Source organism: Halichondria panicea, chromosome 9 (assembly GCF_963675165.1).
Source record: "Halichondria panicea chromosome 9, odHalPani1.1, whole genome shotgun sequence".
Lineage (NCBI taxonomy): Eukaryota > Metazoa > Porifera > Demospongiae > Suberitida > Halichondriidae > Halichondria > Halichondria panicea.
This window is the reverse complement of record NC_087385.1, coordinates 2,861,006-2,876,641: the sequence shown is the minus strand read 5'-3', so window position 1 is coordinate 2,876,641 and position 15,636 is coordinate 2,861,006. Positions and strand designations below refer to the sequence as shown.

Below are 15,636 nucleotides of genomic sequence, written 5' to 3'. Positions count from 1 at the left end.
AACAACCCATTTGCAATTTAACTGCATCCGTTTTGATCGTCACTATCATGTTTTTATACACTTACCAATCCATACACTCTTACATATTTATCCCATACAACCCCTTATATCATCTGCAAGAGAACAGTTTGTGGACAGCACGCTGGTTATATAATTACGTAGAACACTCAGTAGGTCCTATAAAATCAAAATACTGTGCATGTGAGCTTTGGTTGGTATATATACATGTGTATAAAGGCAGAATTGTTATAAAACAGCTATTATAATGATAGCATATCAAATTAGCAAGACCTTCCACATAACTATGTGTAAAATACATGTGAATAGGGTTTTAGGTTATCTGCGTCAATTTATAGGAAATATGGGACTGGATGAATTGCGAACTTTTCTGCGCTTCGTTACTGGCAGCTCGGTGTGTTCCTCTTCGAAAATATCTCTAGAATTTAATGCTCTTACCGGTTCTTCACGTAGACCCATTGCCCTCACCTGTGCACCATCCCTGATTCTATCCTCAACATACCCTTCATACCAAGTGTTTGTTTCTGAGTTCCGAGCTTGTTTGTCAAGCGAGTACTTGTGGAGAATGGACAGCTATTGACGTTTGCAATATTGATAACACTGCATGCATGTCTGTCAATGTTTTTTGGCCATAATTATTACCTTTATGACGATGTTATTGTATTGTAAAGCATTCATCGCTGTGATTTTTGTATTACTGAGTGATGTAGGTATATAGGTCCAATAAAAAGCATGCAAGCTTTGGTCCCAGGAGAATTGTTATATATAACACCTATAACTTATGAATGCAAAATTAGCAAGACCTTCTATACATGCATGCAAGTAGTACATGCATGTGCTTGCATTTGTCACAGTGAAGATATAATTATATAGTTATCTGCATGAGCTTATGATTATCATGTTGCAAGCATGCATGTAATAATTATGATTGTTCCACAAATGTTCCACGTTCAAATGCTATATGAATCAGTAGGTTGTACATAGGATTGTAGCAATTTTTCACATCGCAAATGTTTTTCTATCCGGATTCAGGTATAATTGAAGACGGTGCCACAAGCCAATGAGAAATTTGACTCAGACTAATAAACAGCATCTGTAAAACTATATGACAATATCTACCAAGTGTATATACAGTGGCTACGTACTTGCAACCTATTCCAGTATAATAATAATATACGTCCTAACATTGTGTATTGGCAGTACTACTATAATATTAGTCATACTCTTTATAGTGTGTCTATATAATTATGTGTACCTGCATCTGACAGACATTCATTAACATAAATGATAAAAATTATATACAGTGGAACCCCTCTTAACGGCCAACTGCGACATAACGGCCAGACACCCAGGTCCCAAAAGTTTGCATACAAAACAACCCCTTAACAACGGCCAAAACTTTTTGTTCTCCAATTAAAGGTGTCCGTTATAGAGGGGTTCCATGCACTGTACCATCATTCAACTTGGATATAAATTTGTAATTATTACTGGCATTACGCACTGCACATTCATTAACAAATCTCAGTTAATCAAAGTACGTAAAAAAGTAAGTGTTTCAACATACAGTTCTATCCCAAAATTATCGCTGTCTGCCAGAGGATTTACTCTTTCCTTCAACAAAGCCATATTCTCATCAGACAATGCAAGACCAATTGGGGGTATACGAACTGTGTAATCGTCATCACCCGTACTGATTTCTTCGTCTACACCATACATTTCATCAATATGTTCGAAAAAGTCTAGGGCTTGAAGTCCTCTTCTCTGCATTTAAAGTGCTCCCCGCACAAATAATTGATGTGGTGTTAGATTGTGTTCCGTTCGAACCCCATGACAGTTCCAACCCTCCATAAATACTTTCAGTGACTGGTTGATACGTGGAAGATAGACGTACTGTAAACAATACCGATGAAACATGTTATCAGGATCCAAGTAACCATGTTGCTCTAGGTAATAGAATAACTTGTAAAATATCACTGTTACGCAACGATGCATATCGCGCCAGAGGCGCTCAATCCGCTGGTTGTGCACGGAACTGCCAGTTATCATGCTGTTGCGGTCATATCCTCTACTCTCTAGCATATGTGCTGCTACACGATAATTTTCACCACCGTAGTCAGATCGCATTCTTGACGGTAGTCCAAACCGTTGGACAGCTGAAAGGAAGAGATTATAAACTGTTTCGGCAGTGTTATTATTGCTACAGCGAAGAAACACGACGAGTCTGCTATATCCGTCAATAGCCCCGTGCGTTACCATGCCCCATCTCACAAGCTTGTGGTGGCCATCTGTACGAATACAAGATATGATTAGTATGCATGTATTGTATACACAAGTCTTGCTACTACTATAATAATAAGGCTCCAACCTATATACATGCATGTACACACATCTGGGCTCCTTTATCTAAAACTTAATTGACACACATTAACCATAAACCTGGTCACACAACACCTATATATGACTTACCCATGTGCCATAGAGAGTTGGGCGAGGGAACAGAGTAAGGGCGCCGAGCAGTGAGGATTCCTCTCCATCTCAGAGCTGCATTCAGGGGATCGGTTGCGACAAGTGGCTAAATGCAGTACGTTAGCCTGTGTAGAAAGGGTTAAAATGACCGTGAATCTCATTATAATTGCACCGTAGCTAGCCTAGGGGGCGGCTAATAATAATATTATCACGAATACGCTGTGTCGCGCAGTCCAGCGAGTCCTGGCCCTGAGGAGCCCTGAGGAGTCCTGGGAGTCTGGAGAGTCCTGCGAGTCCTGCGAGTCTGGAGAATCTGGAGAGTCCGGAGAGCCCTGAGAGTCCTGGGAGTCTGGAGAGTCCGGAGAGTCCTGAGAGTCTGGCGAGTCCTGAGAGTCTGGAGAGTCTAGCGAGTCCTGAGAGTCTGGAGAGTCTGGAGATTCCTGAGAGTCTGGAGAGCCCTGGGAGTCTGGAGAGTCTGGCGAGTCCGGAGAGTCTGGAGAGCCCTGAGAGTCCTGAGAGCCCTGAGAGTCCTGCGAGTCTGGCAAGTCCTGAGAGTCTGGCGAGTCTGGAGAGCCCTGGGAGTCTGGAGAGTCTGGCGAGTCCTTAGAGTCCTGCGAGTCTGGAGAGTCCTGAGAGTCTGGCAAGTCCTGAGAGTCCTGAGAGTCTGGGAGTCCTGAGAGTCCGGAGAGCCCTGAGTGTCCTGAGAGTCCTGCGAGTCTGGAGAGTCCTGCGAGTCTAGCTATAGTCCGGAGAGTCTAGCGAGTCCTGAGAGTCCTGAGAGTCCCGAGAGTCTGGAGAGTCTAGCGAGTCCTGAGAGTCTGGAGAGTCTTGAGAGTCCTGAGAGTCTGGAGAGCCCTGGGAGTCTGAAGAGTCTGGCGAGTCCGGAGAGTCCGGAGAGTCTGGAGAGCCCTGAGAGTCCTGAGAGTCTGGAGAGTCCTGCGAGTCTGGAAAGTCCTGAGAGTCTGGCGAGTCTGGAGAGCCCTGGGAGTCTGGAGAGTCTGGCGAGTCCTGAGAGTCCTGCGAGTCTGGAGAGTCCTGAGAGTCTGGCAAGTCCTGAGAGTCCTGAGAGTCTGGGAGTCCTGAGAGTCCGGAGAGCCCTGAGTGTCCTGAGAGTCCTGCGAGTCTAGAGAGTCTGGAGAGTCCTGCGAGTCTGGAGAGTCTGGAGAGTCTAGCTATAGTCCGGAGAGTCTAGCGAGTCCTGAGAGTCCTGAGAGTCCCGAGAGTCCCGAGAGTCCTGAGAGTCTGGAGAGTCTAGTGAGTCCGGAGAGTCTGGAGAGTCCTGAGAGTCTGGAGAGTCTGGAGAGTCCGGAGAGTCTGGAGAGTCCGGAGAGTCCGGAGAGTCTGGAGAGTCTGGAGAGTCTAGCGAGTCTGCTGAGTCGAGTTAGTCTTATAATTAAATTTGTCAATTCAATGCATGCATGGTAGAACGTAACGACAACAGATTGATTATAACAAAACAACACATTTCGTGCACTTATATATAATTTAGCGCACTGAATAATATTCAACCAGTATTGTTAGTAAATATTGTTCCCCTTGCAAAGTCTTTTGGAAAAAGGAGGCACAATAGTCGAGGATCTTGTAGCACGTTTCTTGTCCCCATCATCGACAGATCCATCAGTAGATGTACCGTCTGTTTCAGTCAGTGATGTTGTTACAGTAGCATGTTTCTTGTCCCCATCGACAGCTTCTGTTTCAGTAGTTAAGCCTGGCCCACTGTTTTCCTCTTCCTCACTGCATGGAGTTTTTTCAGCCACTTCCAGCCCACACTTAATTACTTCAGCCAATGGAGTCTCAGGGTCGGTCACTGCGTGTGTACACAATGTTTATTCTGTGACACTGATACTATAAACAAAATAGGTAAAGACAAACTAACCCCTTCTAAGTACATCGTGAAGATTTTTAGGAAGTTTGTTAAGAAAGATGTTGGCAGCTCTTACGCGATCACTTGTTTTCCTATTTATTAACGTCCCACTATGTTTGGTAGGATTCAGGAAGTCTTTGCTGTCCGTGCCTTTCCCCCACTCAAGTTGGTCGACAGCATTTCTAATTTCATCAAGGGAATGAGTAAATTTCAGCCCGTTGTGAGAAAGATGGATTGCCACAACTTCTTGGTTGCTTACCATCAACCTTGTTCTGACAAAGGTGAGTACCTGTATATATATATGTATGTTACAGTGTATGCATATTATTATGTAAGAGTGCAAGCCATTCAGAGCACCAATATGAGTGGTTAGAAACACCTTTAATTAAGTAAACAGAAACCATGCAAGTGGAATTAGGTATCACCACAGCACACTCAATTACTAACAGTATTATTACCTGTCTTATGACTTTTCCATTGCAGTACTCAAGCACTTCCCTGACTGTGTCAGTCACAACACTTTCAAGAGAACTAGTTTTGTCAGTACCTTCCTCAGTTGCAGTGCTATTTAGAGTTACACACGCCATTATTTCATTCTCCAGCTCATCCTTCCCACAGGCGCGTACCATCTTGATTTCATGTATGGTTCAATAACAATCAACAAATGCGCACTAATTAATAAACTTACCTTGAATGTAAAGTAAAGAATAAGAGCCCAGCTTTGCGCTAGTCTGGGTTGTTCACTAAACTGAGGCAGCTGAAGGATCTGCTGCAAAATCCTCTCCACCTCTGCCTCTCCATCTTTTTCGAGGTCTTGTCTTAGAGAAATCACCCAGTGAAGAATGCCAGAAGGCGTTCCGTTAATGATTGAACTCTCTAAGTCACGTCTCGACTTTCTTTCCTCAACGGTAGAGGGACCAACTTTTGGCCTTCGGAAGGAAATTTCCACACATCTGCTCTTCACTCTGTGATTAAAGTTTAAAGTGCAGGTATAAATAGCTGTATATAATTATATGAAAATTGTGGTGTATAACATTCTAATTATGTACACACCTTGGATCATCCTTCAATTTGTCATTGGTTGCTATGACAGGTACAGACAGTGGAAGAAACGCACCACGACGCAAATTGGCTGTTTTAGCCGCTCCATGAAGGTCGACAATGAGCTTGACAACATCCAACTGCTTGCTGTGTGCAGTGGCCTCATCAATACCATATGGCATACACGAGAGGGCACTTCTTTCCATAAAATAAGCATTGGAACCTTCAACGTAAAAGGCATCTTTGGCCATCCCAAAAATACTCAGGGCAGCCTTTAGAGCAGTTGACTTGCCAGTCTCAGTTGGTCCGACAGCAAGCACAATTGGAAATCCTCCATACTTCGCAGCAATGTGGGTGTAGTGACAAGACATTATGGTTCCACCAAGAACAAGGAGAGCACGCGGATAATTGTGCTTGGTGGCTATCTGTAGGCCGTCGAGGAGATCCTTCAAAGGTTCCATTGAGCTGCTTTGGATGGAAAGTTTCGGCACAAGCTCATTGAAGCTGACTTTGTCACACTGTGCCATTATGCAATTGGGTGACCACACATAGGGACTTTCCGTTGCAGATATGCACTCTCCGTTAGACTTGATATGGATGTCATCACCAAACACCCATACATCGCTACCAGGCTGGCATCCTATAACGGTGGTTCCCTTGGAGATCTTAATATCCGAAGCATGCTCTCGTTTGAGAAACTGGAGAAATCTGGTGAGTTCGGAGTCTGAAAAAGCACAAGTGAATCCACCACCGCTCCCAAAAGACTTGTTCAGCTGGCTGATGAACTTTACTTTCTGGTTTGCAGAGTCACTTGTGAAGAAACATCTCCTGCATGTTTGAAACAAATGATCAGTTTAGTAGCATATTGCATTGGTAGCACGTCCTGCATGTGCTCTAAAACAATAATATTTTTCTGCACACATGACAGTAGAAAAATGATGTGAGAAAACTATGCTCTGGTGATATCAGATATCCCACAGTCACAACTTCAGCCTATTGTTGGAACCACAACTATACTTATTTGTGGGTTCCAAACTCTACATTTTTAATATCATTTATAGGCACATGGCTGAGCTATAAGTCAGTGGAAAGTATGTTTTAATAATTTTTATTGCACTATAATGGAAAATGGAAATACCCATGCAGTTGACCAGCTATAATTATACAAATCCCTCAAAGATAAAGTATGTATACATACAAGATGTATGCAGTATATTATACAGATTGAGGTATTGCACACCCATGCACTTAACAAGCTACAAGGTGTGTCACATGTGCTGTAATTAACTGTATATAGTTAGAGGGAGGGTTAGATGTACCTGCTAACACCATCCATTTCGCGTTTCACTTCACAGTAAAACCCAGTCAATTCTCTCGCTTCCACTAGTGTCTTCAGCCTGATTGCAAAATCACACATGGCCTTATCTTCTCCTTTTGCTGATTTCCCAGCAGTTCCGAGTTCCCAATTAATAAAAAATTCTCCCTTTCCAGAATCCTGAAAGAATATACATGCAGCACAATAATTAAACTGAATTTTCTCAAACTGCATGTGGCTTCAACAATTAATATGTGCAATGAAATGTGAGCTCTGCATGCTCACCTGTGAGCTTGTGGAATTAGAATCCCCGAAAGTACTACTGCTGTCTCCATCAGTCTCTCGTGATGCACACATGGTTATATGGCACAATGATACAATGATGAGCTTGTTCTTCGAACTGGTTCTTCTTTGGAACAACAATTAGGTACTCGCAGCGAAATTAATACTTAATTGATGATTACGCGCATGTGCTGTACATAATTACAGTCTATAATAGCCTGAACAAGCGGGAGAAGTCTCAACAAAATCATAGTTTGCTCTGTGTATAATATTCTGGATTTGGCTCAATGTCGCTCTATATTTGCAAGTCTTGCTCAAGCAGTTATGCACACAGCAGTAGTCTAGCTCGACATGTAAGGCAACACAGAGAAAAGGCTCTAGGGAAGAGTCTAGATCTGACCCAAGAAATCTCTTCACAAGAAACATCAGAAATTGGATATATCTGCTGTATTACTTGTGACTCCAGGTTAGATCGATTGAATACTTAATGGCACATGATTACACAGATCATGCAACTGCAACTTCCACATTATTATTAGTTTCTTTCTTACAGATTTCGTTTCGTACAAGAGTTAATCCAACATCTAACACAAGCTCACGAAACAACTGTTTATACAGAGAAACATGAGTTTTCTGGCTTTTCAGAGTTTTTAAGATGGAAGGAGGGTGAAGAAACTCGAACCTGCACACAGTATGTGCAGCCGTGTGGATCCCGTGTCCGCTGTGGAGTACGTACTTGGTACTACTATTGTAACAGATCAGGAAAATCTAGATCAACCACAAAAGGCCTCAGAAATTCGAAGTTGCAGGGCTCGGAAAAATTAGGTGTCTACTGTACAGCTCACCTAATTGTAAGTCAGCACACAGGAGGAAATGTGCTGGTTAACTTTTGTTCCACGCATTATGGCCACACTCCAGAAGAAGATGTAATGCATTTACGACTCCCTAAGGACTTCAAGCTAGCTGTATTCAACAAACTGTTGCAAGGGGTGACGATAGATCGAATTCTAGATGACATTAGAGACAGTGTCGATGAAGGTGGCCTGAAACGGTGTCATCATAGCACAAAAAAAGATATCCAGAATATCAAAAGAGTGTGCAATGTGGATGGAGTACAAAAGCACTCAAACGACTACACAAGTGTTGCTGCATGGGTCGAAGAGCTGAAAAGCATGGAATTTTGTCCAGTTATTGCTTTCAAACCGCAAGGGGTGTCTAGTGAAAGAGAAGGAGTGAAAGACAACGATTTTTTGTTGGCACTTCAAACCCAGTTCAGGGGCGGATCCAGGAAAAACAAAAGGGGGGGGCTAGCTAGAAAGGGGCGGAAAGGGGCGAAGCCCCGTACGAGGGCGGCGGAGCCGCCCAGGGCAACCTCGCCAGAGGCGAATTTTTTGCAAGATTTGACCTTTGAACTTTCATATTAATGAGTAGAATACGTTGACGTGACCTCTGCACTTACTTTTAATACTATGGTGATACTGTACTGATCAGATGTACGTACGTACGTACAGCTAGCTAGCTAGCTAGGTACGTCCAGCTAGCTACCCTAGATCCTTTATATTCCTAGTAGCTGTTGTCTAGCATCTCTCAAGTGATTTCAAGTGAGTCTACAGATGCATAATTGGTGGCAAAATTGTTGTAGAGTCAGACTACAACACATGGTAGTTTTTTCAAAAGGGGGGGCTTCAGCCCCTCAAAATCACCCCTGGATCCGCCCCTGCAGTTTCAGCTCGAGATGATGAAAGCTTTTGGAGGAAATGTAATTTGTGTAGACACTTGTGGATTGATTTGGGTAGATCGAATATTAAGAACAAAAAATGCAACTGTTGCATGTGTTGCACCTGTTGCAGCCCCCAGGCCCAAGGAAGGGCGGCTGATTTATACTATGGGCGTGGTTTCCAGTCTAGCAACACTGCACTGTACTTAGCCTCGACTCCAGCCCCTTGAACAACGGCTTGGAATCGAGGCTACACTGTACTGTGCAGGCAAATCCAACCCGTATGCAAAGGCGCTATATATAGCAGCTCGGAGTTTAATACTAACCTAGATTCCTTGCTCTAGACTAGTTAATAATAGAAAGTCAATCTGGCCAGCTATCCCACTAAAATGTGAATCGGATCCTGTGCTCTATGTCAGTATCAGTATCAGAGTTCTCTGCCGGTAATACTGAATGTTTACCATGCAGATAAAGAGTGACCGGCTGAACGATGGTGACAACGGATTATAATAATTATAATGCCACAAATCAAACATATTATGCATGTAATTATGACCATAACTGGGTAAATAGATAATAATAGTATATACCGTACAATTAGTTTTGGCATTATTCAGTTAATCACGGATAACTTTCCAGCTGGTGGATGACAGCTTGGACATATCCAAACTTAGCTCTCGAAAGGCAGCTCCTTCAAACCTACACAGGTGTAGTGATACCATCGCCAGCATGAGTCAGCCTCACACCCGACCCACATGCGTTTTCCCTTCTTCGTAAATTTCCCTCCACATTAATTTTGCTGGCAGTGTTTCTCGTCTTCTGTATAATTATATGCAGTAGTACAAAATATTAATGGGCATGGTGACGTGTGCATGAATAAAATGTTGCTGTTGAGAAAACAAATTACTGTGTGCATGACAGTGCATGCATGCATGTGTGCATGATTTTTACTTTCACGCTTGAAAGCAGAGGTACGTTTGCAAAAACCATTTTTTAGATGCTGCTGTCTTGACCAAACCACATGATGGGTGGAGTTGGCTGAAAAAACGCTCTATGAAAAATGCGCCTCTCTACAAAATGCATCTCTCTACAAAATTCACCTCTCTAAAAAACGCACCTCTGTACAAAACGTCTCTCTACAAAATTCACCTCTCTAAAAAACGCACCTCTGTGCAAAATGTCGTTCTCTGAAAAATGTACCTCTCCAAAAATTGCACCACCTATTTTTTAAAACGCACCTCTCATAAAAAGCAGCACCAAAACGCACTAATGCATGCTGGTGGTATAATCATGCATGCATCCTCACATAATTTATATGGACTATGCCGGAAAAGTTACCTGGTATTTTCTTGAGTTTGATGACCGAGTCAACCACTTCAATAGCTATGATCTGTTGTTCTGCATGCATAATTTATAATAATGCATTCGAGCTCAACATTGACATACTATAATTATTATAGTCCGGTCACCCTATATAATGTACATAATGTATGCATGTATGTACATGTATTATTATAAGAATTATAAAATATAGGGACAGTGTCGCATGCAGTGGCCGCAATAGCAAGGTGGCTGCTTTAACAGCCTGCATGCATGCCAATTAATTCGTGCCTAGCGAAACAAAAGGTATAATTATATATATAGAGAGGTGACCGTAATTCAAAGAGCCGAGAGTCTATACCGTATAGCGCGAAACACATTCTACAAAACGTCCACAAAATGGAACCTCCATTAAAAAATTATTGCTGTTATTTTGCACAATCGTGAAAACCTATAATTTATATAGATGCATGCATAATTATAGCTGGTCCCGGCCGACCTATCTCACTTACCAGGGGAGACTTTTTGCTGCAATTCAAGCATTGGGGGATCCTGATGTGGCCTTTGAGTAATGGATGAAATGGAGGTCTTTTCATCTGCATCATGACGACTGCCCTCAAAATGTTTTTGTAGCTTTCTCGGTTTAATCTTGTGGCAGATTGGAGAAATTGATTGATTGAGAGCAGCCACAGAATGTTTGTTAATTGGAGTGCTAGTAAAAACTCCTCTTGGTGTCGGCAGAGCTCTCTCTTTTCTCTTCTTTTGAGGATTAAGTAGTGAGGAATGCTCAATAACGTCGGACCGTGTAGTAAACTCAACTTCATCATTGTCCGATGTAATTGGTGTGATCTGTTGAGAGGTGATCTGTTGAGAGGTGTGTAATTCTGCCTCAGAACTTGAAGGTGATCCATTCAAAGAAAGTGAGAGGTGTGGTCTCGTGCATCGCTTCTTCTTGGGAGACCTACACAACTTGGCAGGAGAATACAATTATTTCTTCAATGTAACTGCAGCTGTTTGCCTCACATTCCTGCTCTGGTGAGCCTCACGTGCAGGAGTTTGTTGAGAGGAGGATGCAGGAATTTGTTGAGAGGAGGATGCAGGAGTTTGTTTCAGTTCAGAGGAGGCTATATATATATATAATAATAATGATGACTGCCATGAATTAATTGCACATTAAAAATCATGTACGAACAGACTGTCAGACAACTTACCATCCTTCCAAGGTTCGAGAATTGAACCCTCTACTTAACCTCATGACAGCAGAGCAAACATTTGCTTGGATTTCCAGATGCAACGGTGCAACAGATGCAACGGTGCAACAGATGCAACAGATGCAACAGATGCAACGGTGCAACAGATGCAACGGTGCAACAGATGCAACAGATGCAACGGTGCAACAGATGCAACGGTGCAACAGATGCAACGATGCAACAGATGCAGCGGTGCAACAGATGCAACAGATGCAACAGATGCAACGGTGCAACAGATGCAACAGATGCAACGGTGCAACAGATGCAACGGTGCAACAGATGCAACAGATGCAACAGATGCAATGGTGCAACAGATGCAACAGATGCAACAGATGCAACAGATGCAACGGTGCAACGGTGCAACAGATGCAACAGATGCAACGGTGCAACAGGTGCAACGGTGCAACAGATGCAACCGTGGAAAAGATGCAACAGATGCAACGGTGCAACAGATGCAACAGATGCAACGGTGCAACAGATGCAACGGTGCAACAGGTGCAACGGTGCAACAGATGCAACGGTGCAACAGATGCAACAGATGCAACAGATGCAACGGTGCAACAGATGCAACGGTGCAACAGATGCAACGGTGCAACAGATGCAACAGATGCAACAGATGCAACGGTGCAACAGATGCAACAGATGCAACGGTGCAACAGATGCAACAGATGCAACAGATGCAACGGTGCAACAGGTGCAACGGTGCAACAGATGCAACCGTGGAAAAGATGCAACAGATGCAACGGTGCAACAGATGCAACAGATGCAACAGATGCAACGGTGCAACAGATGCAACGGTGCAACAGATGCAACAGATGCAACGGTGCAACAGATGCAACAGATGCAACGGTGCAACAGATGCAACAGATGCAACGGTGCAACAGATGCAATGGTGCAACAGATGCAACAGATGCAACAGATGCAACGGTGCAACAGATGCAACAGATGCAACGGTGCAACAGATGCAACGGTGCAACAGATGCAACGATGCAACAGATGCAACGGTGCAACAGATGCAACAGATGCAACAGATGCAACGGTGCAACAGATGCAACAGATGCAACAGATGCAACGGTGCAACAGATGCAACGGTGCAACAGATGCAACGGTGCAACAGATGCAACAGATGCAACGGTGCAACAGATGCAACAGATGCAACAGTGCAACAGATGCAACGGTGCAACAGATGCAACGGTGCAACAGATGCAACGGTGCAACAGATGCAACGGTGCAACAGATGCAACGGTGCAACAGATGCAACAGATGCAACGGTGCATGCAATGCAAGTGATCATGCGTGGACAGAGGAGGCGCGGTGCAGCTCAGGCAATTAGCCTTTGAATAATTATCCGTCCACGTCGTATGTTTTTGCTGAGAGTAATCAAAGGGCTAATTACTTGAGCTGCACCGCGCCTGTCGCCTGTCGGACCTCCTCTGATGCGTGGACTTAGGCTAAGTCTTAGCCTTGATTCCATACACTCTAAGTAATCGAGGCTACTTAAGTACCTCGATTACCAGGCCGCACTAGCTAGTGGGATGGATAGCCTCGAATCCTTGATTATACAGCCACAGTAATGGCGATCCCATGCAACGTGCTACTGTTGCATTTATGTGCGTACATAATTCGTGTGCCCATATCACGCCATATCTATGTGTAGATGCCACCCATTCAACTAATTATTACGAATACCTGCTGGTAACTGTTATGGTAGTTGACGATTTTGGGGAAGGAATTCCAGTTGCGTGGGCTATAACTACACGAGAAGACACTTGTATGCTGGCCTATTTTTTCCTAGAATTGAGGAAAAGAACTGGTCCCCTTTCCACACAAGTGTTCATGTCAGATGATGCGACGCAGTACTGGAGTGCTTGGACAGCTGCGTACAGCAGTATCAACACCACAAAACTGCTGTGTGCCTGGCACGTAGATCGTGCTTGGAGAAAAGCTCTTAAGGAGCGTATTCCTCTCAATGAAAATCGAATTGACGTATATCACCATTTGAGAACTTTACTGACAGAACTGCAACCTGACAAATTCCGAAGTTTGTTGCAGAAATTTATCAAATTGTCACCCACAATTTTGCTCTTACTTTCAAAGAAATTACACGCCAAGGGTGGAAGAGTGGGCAACCTGTTACAGAATAGGCAAGTTTGTGAACACAAACATGTATTTGGAATCTTTTCATCGAGTACTGAAAATTGTGTATCTAGAAGGAAAGAAGAATCGACGACTTGATCAACTTATACATATTCTTTTGAAGCTTGCTCGTAATAAGGCCTTTGAACAAGTACAAAAAGTTCATAAAGGGAAAACAACTTATCGTATTAATGAAATAAATCGAAGGCACAAAGAAAGTTCTAAGATGATTTCTGAAGGCTGTCATCTCCAATCGATTTCAAACAAAGAATGGAAGATAAGTTCTCAGACAACCTCCGGAAGAATGTACACTGTTCATTTGGAGAATCAGTCCTGTCCTTTCTCTTGCAAACTGAGGTGCGCAGCATGTGATGTATGCATCCACATGTACAATTGTTCATGTGTTGACTCGGTTGTACATACTACAATATGTAAACACATCCATGCTACATGCTTTCTGGCCAAATCCACGAACAATGCAACAAGTGCATGCAGACTCAGCCACTGAAAGTCATTCTTTAACTACAGCTTCAGACAAAACGGATAGGTCAGAGATTTCTAATTCTATAGATGATTTATCAGGCTCAGACATTTCTCCTGAAATAAGCACTGAGGAATCGAGACAAAAAGCTATTTCCCTCATTAATGATCCTACACACTTAAGTACCATCCTCTCCAATGCTGGAGGTCAAATTGATATGCTGAAGAAAAGTGCATTTGATCATTTGCACCAGTTGCACACTCTACTCACATCTTCTGACAGTAATGATGCAGTTCGAAGTGTCACTGAGCATATCAAAAGCGGTATTAATGTTCTTAAGGCATATGAAACAAGGAAAGAGCATCCCACCTTACCAATCAAAAGCCGTTCTTCACCTAATGCGCTTAATGAAACTCAAATCAGATTCCAGTCAATAAAGAACAAGAGGCCGCGACATACAGGGATTGCTAAACTGTCAGTTGCTGCTATGGCTAACTGTAAAGAAAATCTGTCTAAAGTGGACATTAATGTATGTGTTGTTTGCTACAAAGAAGATGACAGGCAATATGGTACATCTGATCGAGTTCATTGGGCTCAATGTTCGAAGTGCAATCTGTGGCTCCACACTTTGTGTGGGAGACCTGTAAACGAAAACTCTTTTCTCTGTAACCTTTGTACATAGTAAATACATGTCTGAAAAAAAATAATAATATATCTTTTCTGATCAAAACCATTTATTATGAAATTATTATGTGCTTGTGATATACAATCATGATTAGAATTCATAGTACTCTACTCTATAGAGAACACTATAGCAGACTCTAGACTTTCAGAACACGCTAAACTCTCTGGACTCTCATCATTATCTAGGACTTACCAGACTCTCAGGACTCTCAGGACTCGCTAGACTCTCCGGACTCTCAGGACTCTCCGGACTCGCTAGACTCTCCAGACTCGCTAGACTCTCCAGACTCTCCGGATTCTCCAGACTCTCCGGACTCTCCGGACTCGCCAGACTCTTAGGACTCGCCAGACTCTCAGGACTCGCCAGACTCTCCGGACTCGCTAGACTCTCCAGACTCTCCAGACTCTCAGGACTCTCAAGACTCCCTGGACTCTCAGGACTCCCTGGACTCTCCAGACTCTCAGGACTCTCCAGACTCTCCAGTCTCTCAGGACTCGCTAGACTCTCAGGACTCTCAAGACTCTCCAGACTCTCAGGGCTCGCTAGACTCCAGACTCTCAGGACTCGCCAGACTCTCAGGACTCTCCGGACTCGCCAGACTCTCAGGACTCGCTAGACTCTCAGGACTCGCCAGACTCTCAGGACTCTTAGGACTCGCCAGACTCTCAGGACTCGTCAGACTCTCCGGACTCCCTAGACTCTCCAGGCTCTCCAGACTCTCGTGACTCGCTAGACTTTCAGGACTCTCAAGACTCTCCAGTCTCTCAGGACTCGCTAGACTCTCAGGACTCTCAAGACTCTCAGGGCTCGCTACACTCTCCAGACTCTCAGGACTCTCAAGACTCTCCAGACTCTCAGGGCTCGCTAGACTCCAGACTCTCCAGACTCTCCAGACTCTCAAGACTCTCAGGGCTCGCTAGACTCTCCAGACTTTCAGGACTCTCCAGACTCTCCAGTCTCTCAGGACTCGCTAGACTCTCAGGACTCTCAAGACTCTTCCAGTCTCTCAGGACTCGCTAGACTCTCCAGACTCTCAGGGCTCGCTAGACTCCAGACTCTCC

The 15,636-nt window shown here is 43.7% G+C and overlaps 2 protein-coding genes, 1 long non-coding RNA gene and 1 pseudogene across 3 annotated transcripts; 2 read left to right on the top strand and 2 right to left on the bottom strand.

The window, feature by feature from the left end:
• Positions 1-1,486: 1,486 nt before the first annotated feature.
• On the bottom strand, positions 1,487-2,586 carry LOC135342113 (uncharacterized). Its single transcript, XR_010396759.1, has 2 exons — positions 2,485-2,586; positions 1,487-2,303 (listed from the first exon to the last, which is right to left on the bottom strand). It is a non-coding gene; the product is annotated as an uncharacterized LOC135342113 (long non-coding RNA).
• A 1,153-nt stretch (positions 2,587-3,739) lies between these two features.
• LOC135341260 (uncharacterized) lies at positions 3,740-7,012 on the bottom strand. Its single transcript, XM_064537770.1, has 7 exons — positions 6,990-7,012; positions 6,709-6,884; positions 5,402-6,217; positions 5,037-5,313; positions 4,807-4,977; positions 4,361-4,637; positions 3,740-4,291 (listed from the first exon to the last, which is right to left on the bottom strand). Exons 2-7 carry the CDS (start codon positions 6,804-6,806, stop codon positions 4,002-4,004), a joined length of 1,929 nt encoding a protein of 642 aa, XP_064393840.1. The 5' UTR covers positions 6,807-6,884; positions 6,990-7,012; the 3' UTR covers positions 3,740-4,001.
• A 1,384-nt stretch (positions 7,013-8,396) lies between these two features.
• LOC135341201 (LDL receptor repeat-containing protein egg-1-like) lies at positions 8,397-12,921 on the top strand. The gene has a single exon (XM_064537712.1). The coding sequence runs from the start codon at positions 11,277-11,279 to the stop codon at positions 12,561-12,563; it is 1,287 nt and encodes a 428-aa protein (XP_064393782.1). The 5' UTR covers positions 8,397-11,276; the 3' UTR covers positions 12,564-12,921.
• LOC135341239 (uncharacterized) lies at positions 12,858-14,981 on the top strand (annotated as a pseudogene).
• Positions 14,982-15,636: the final 655 nt, after the last annotated feature.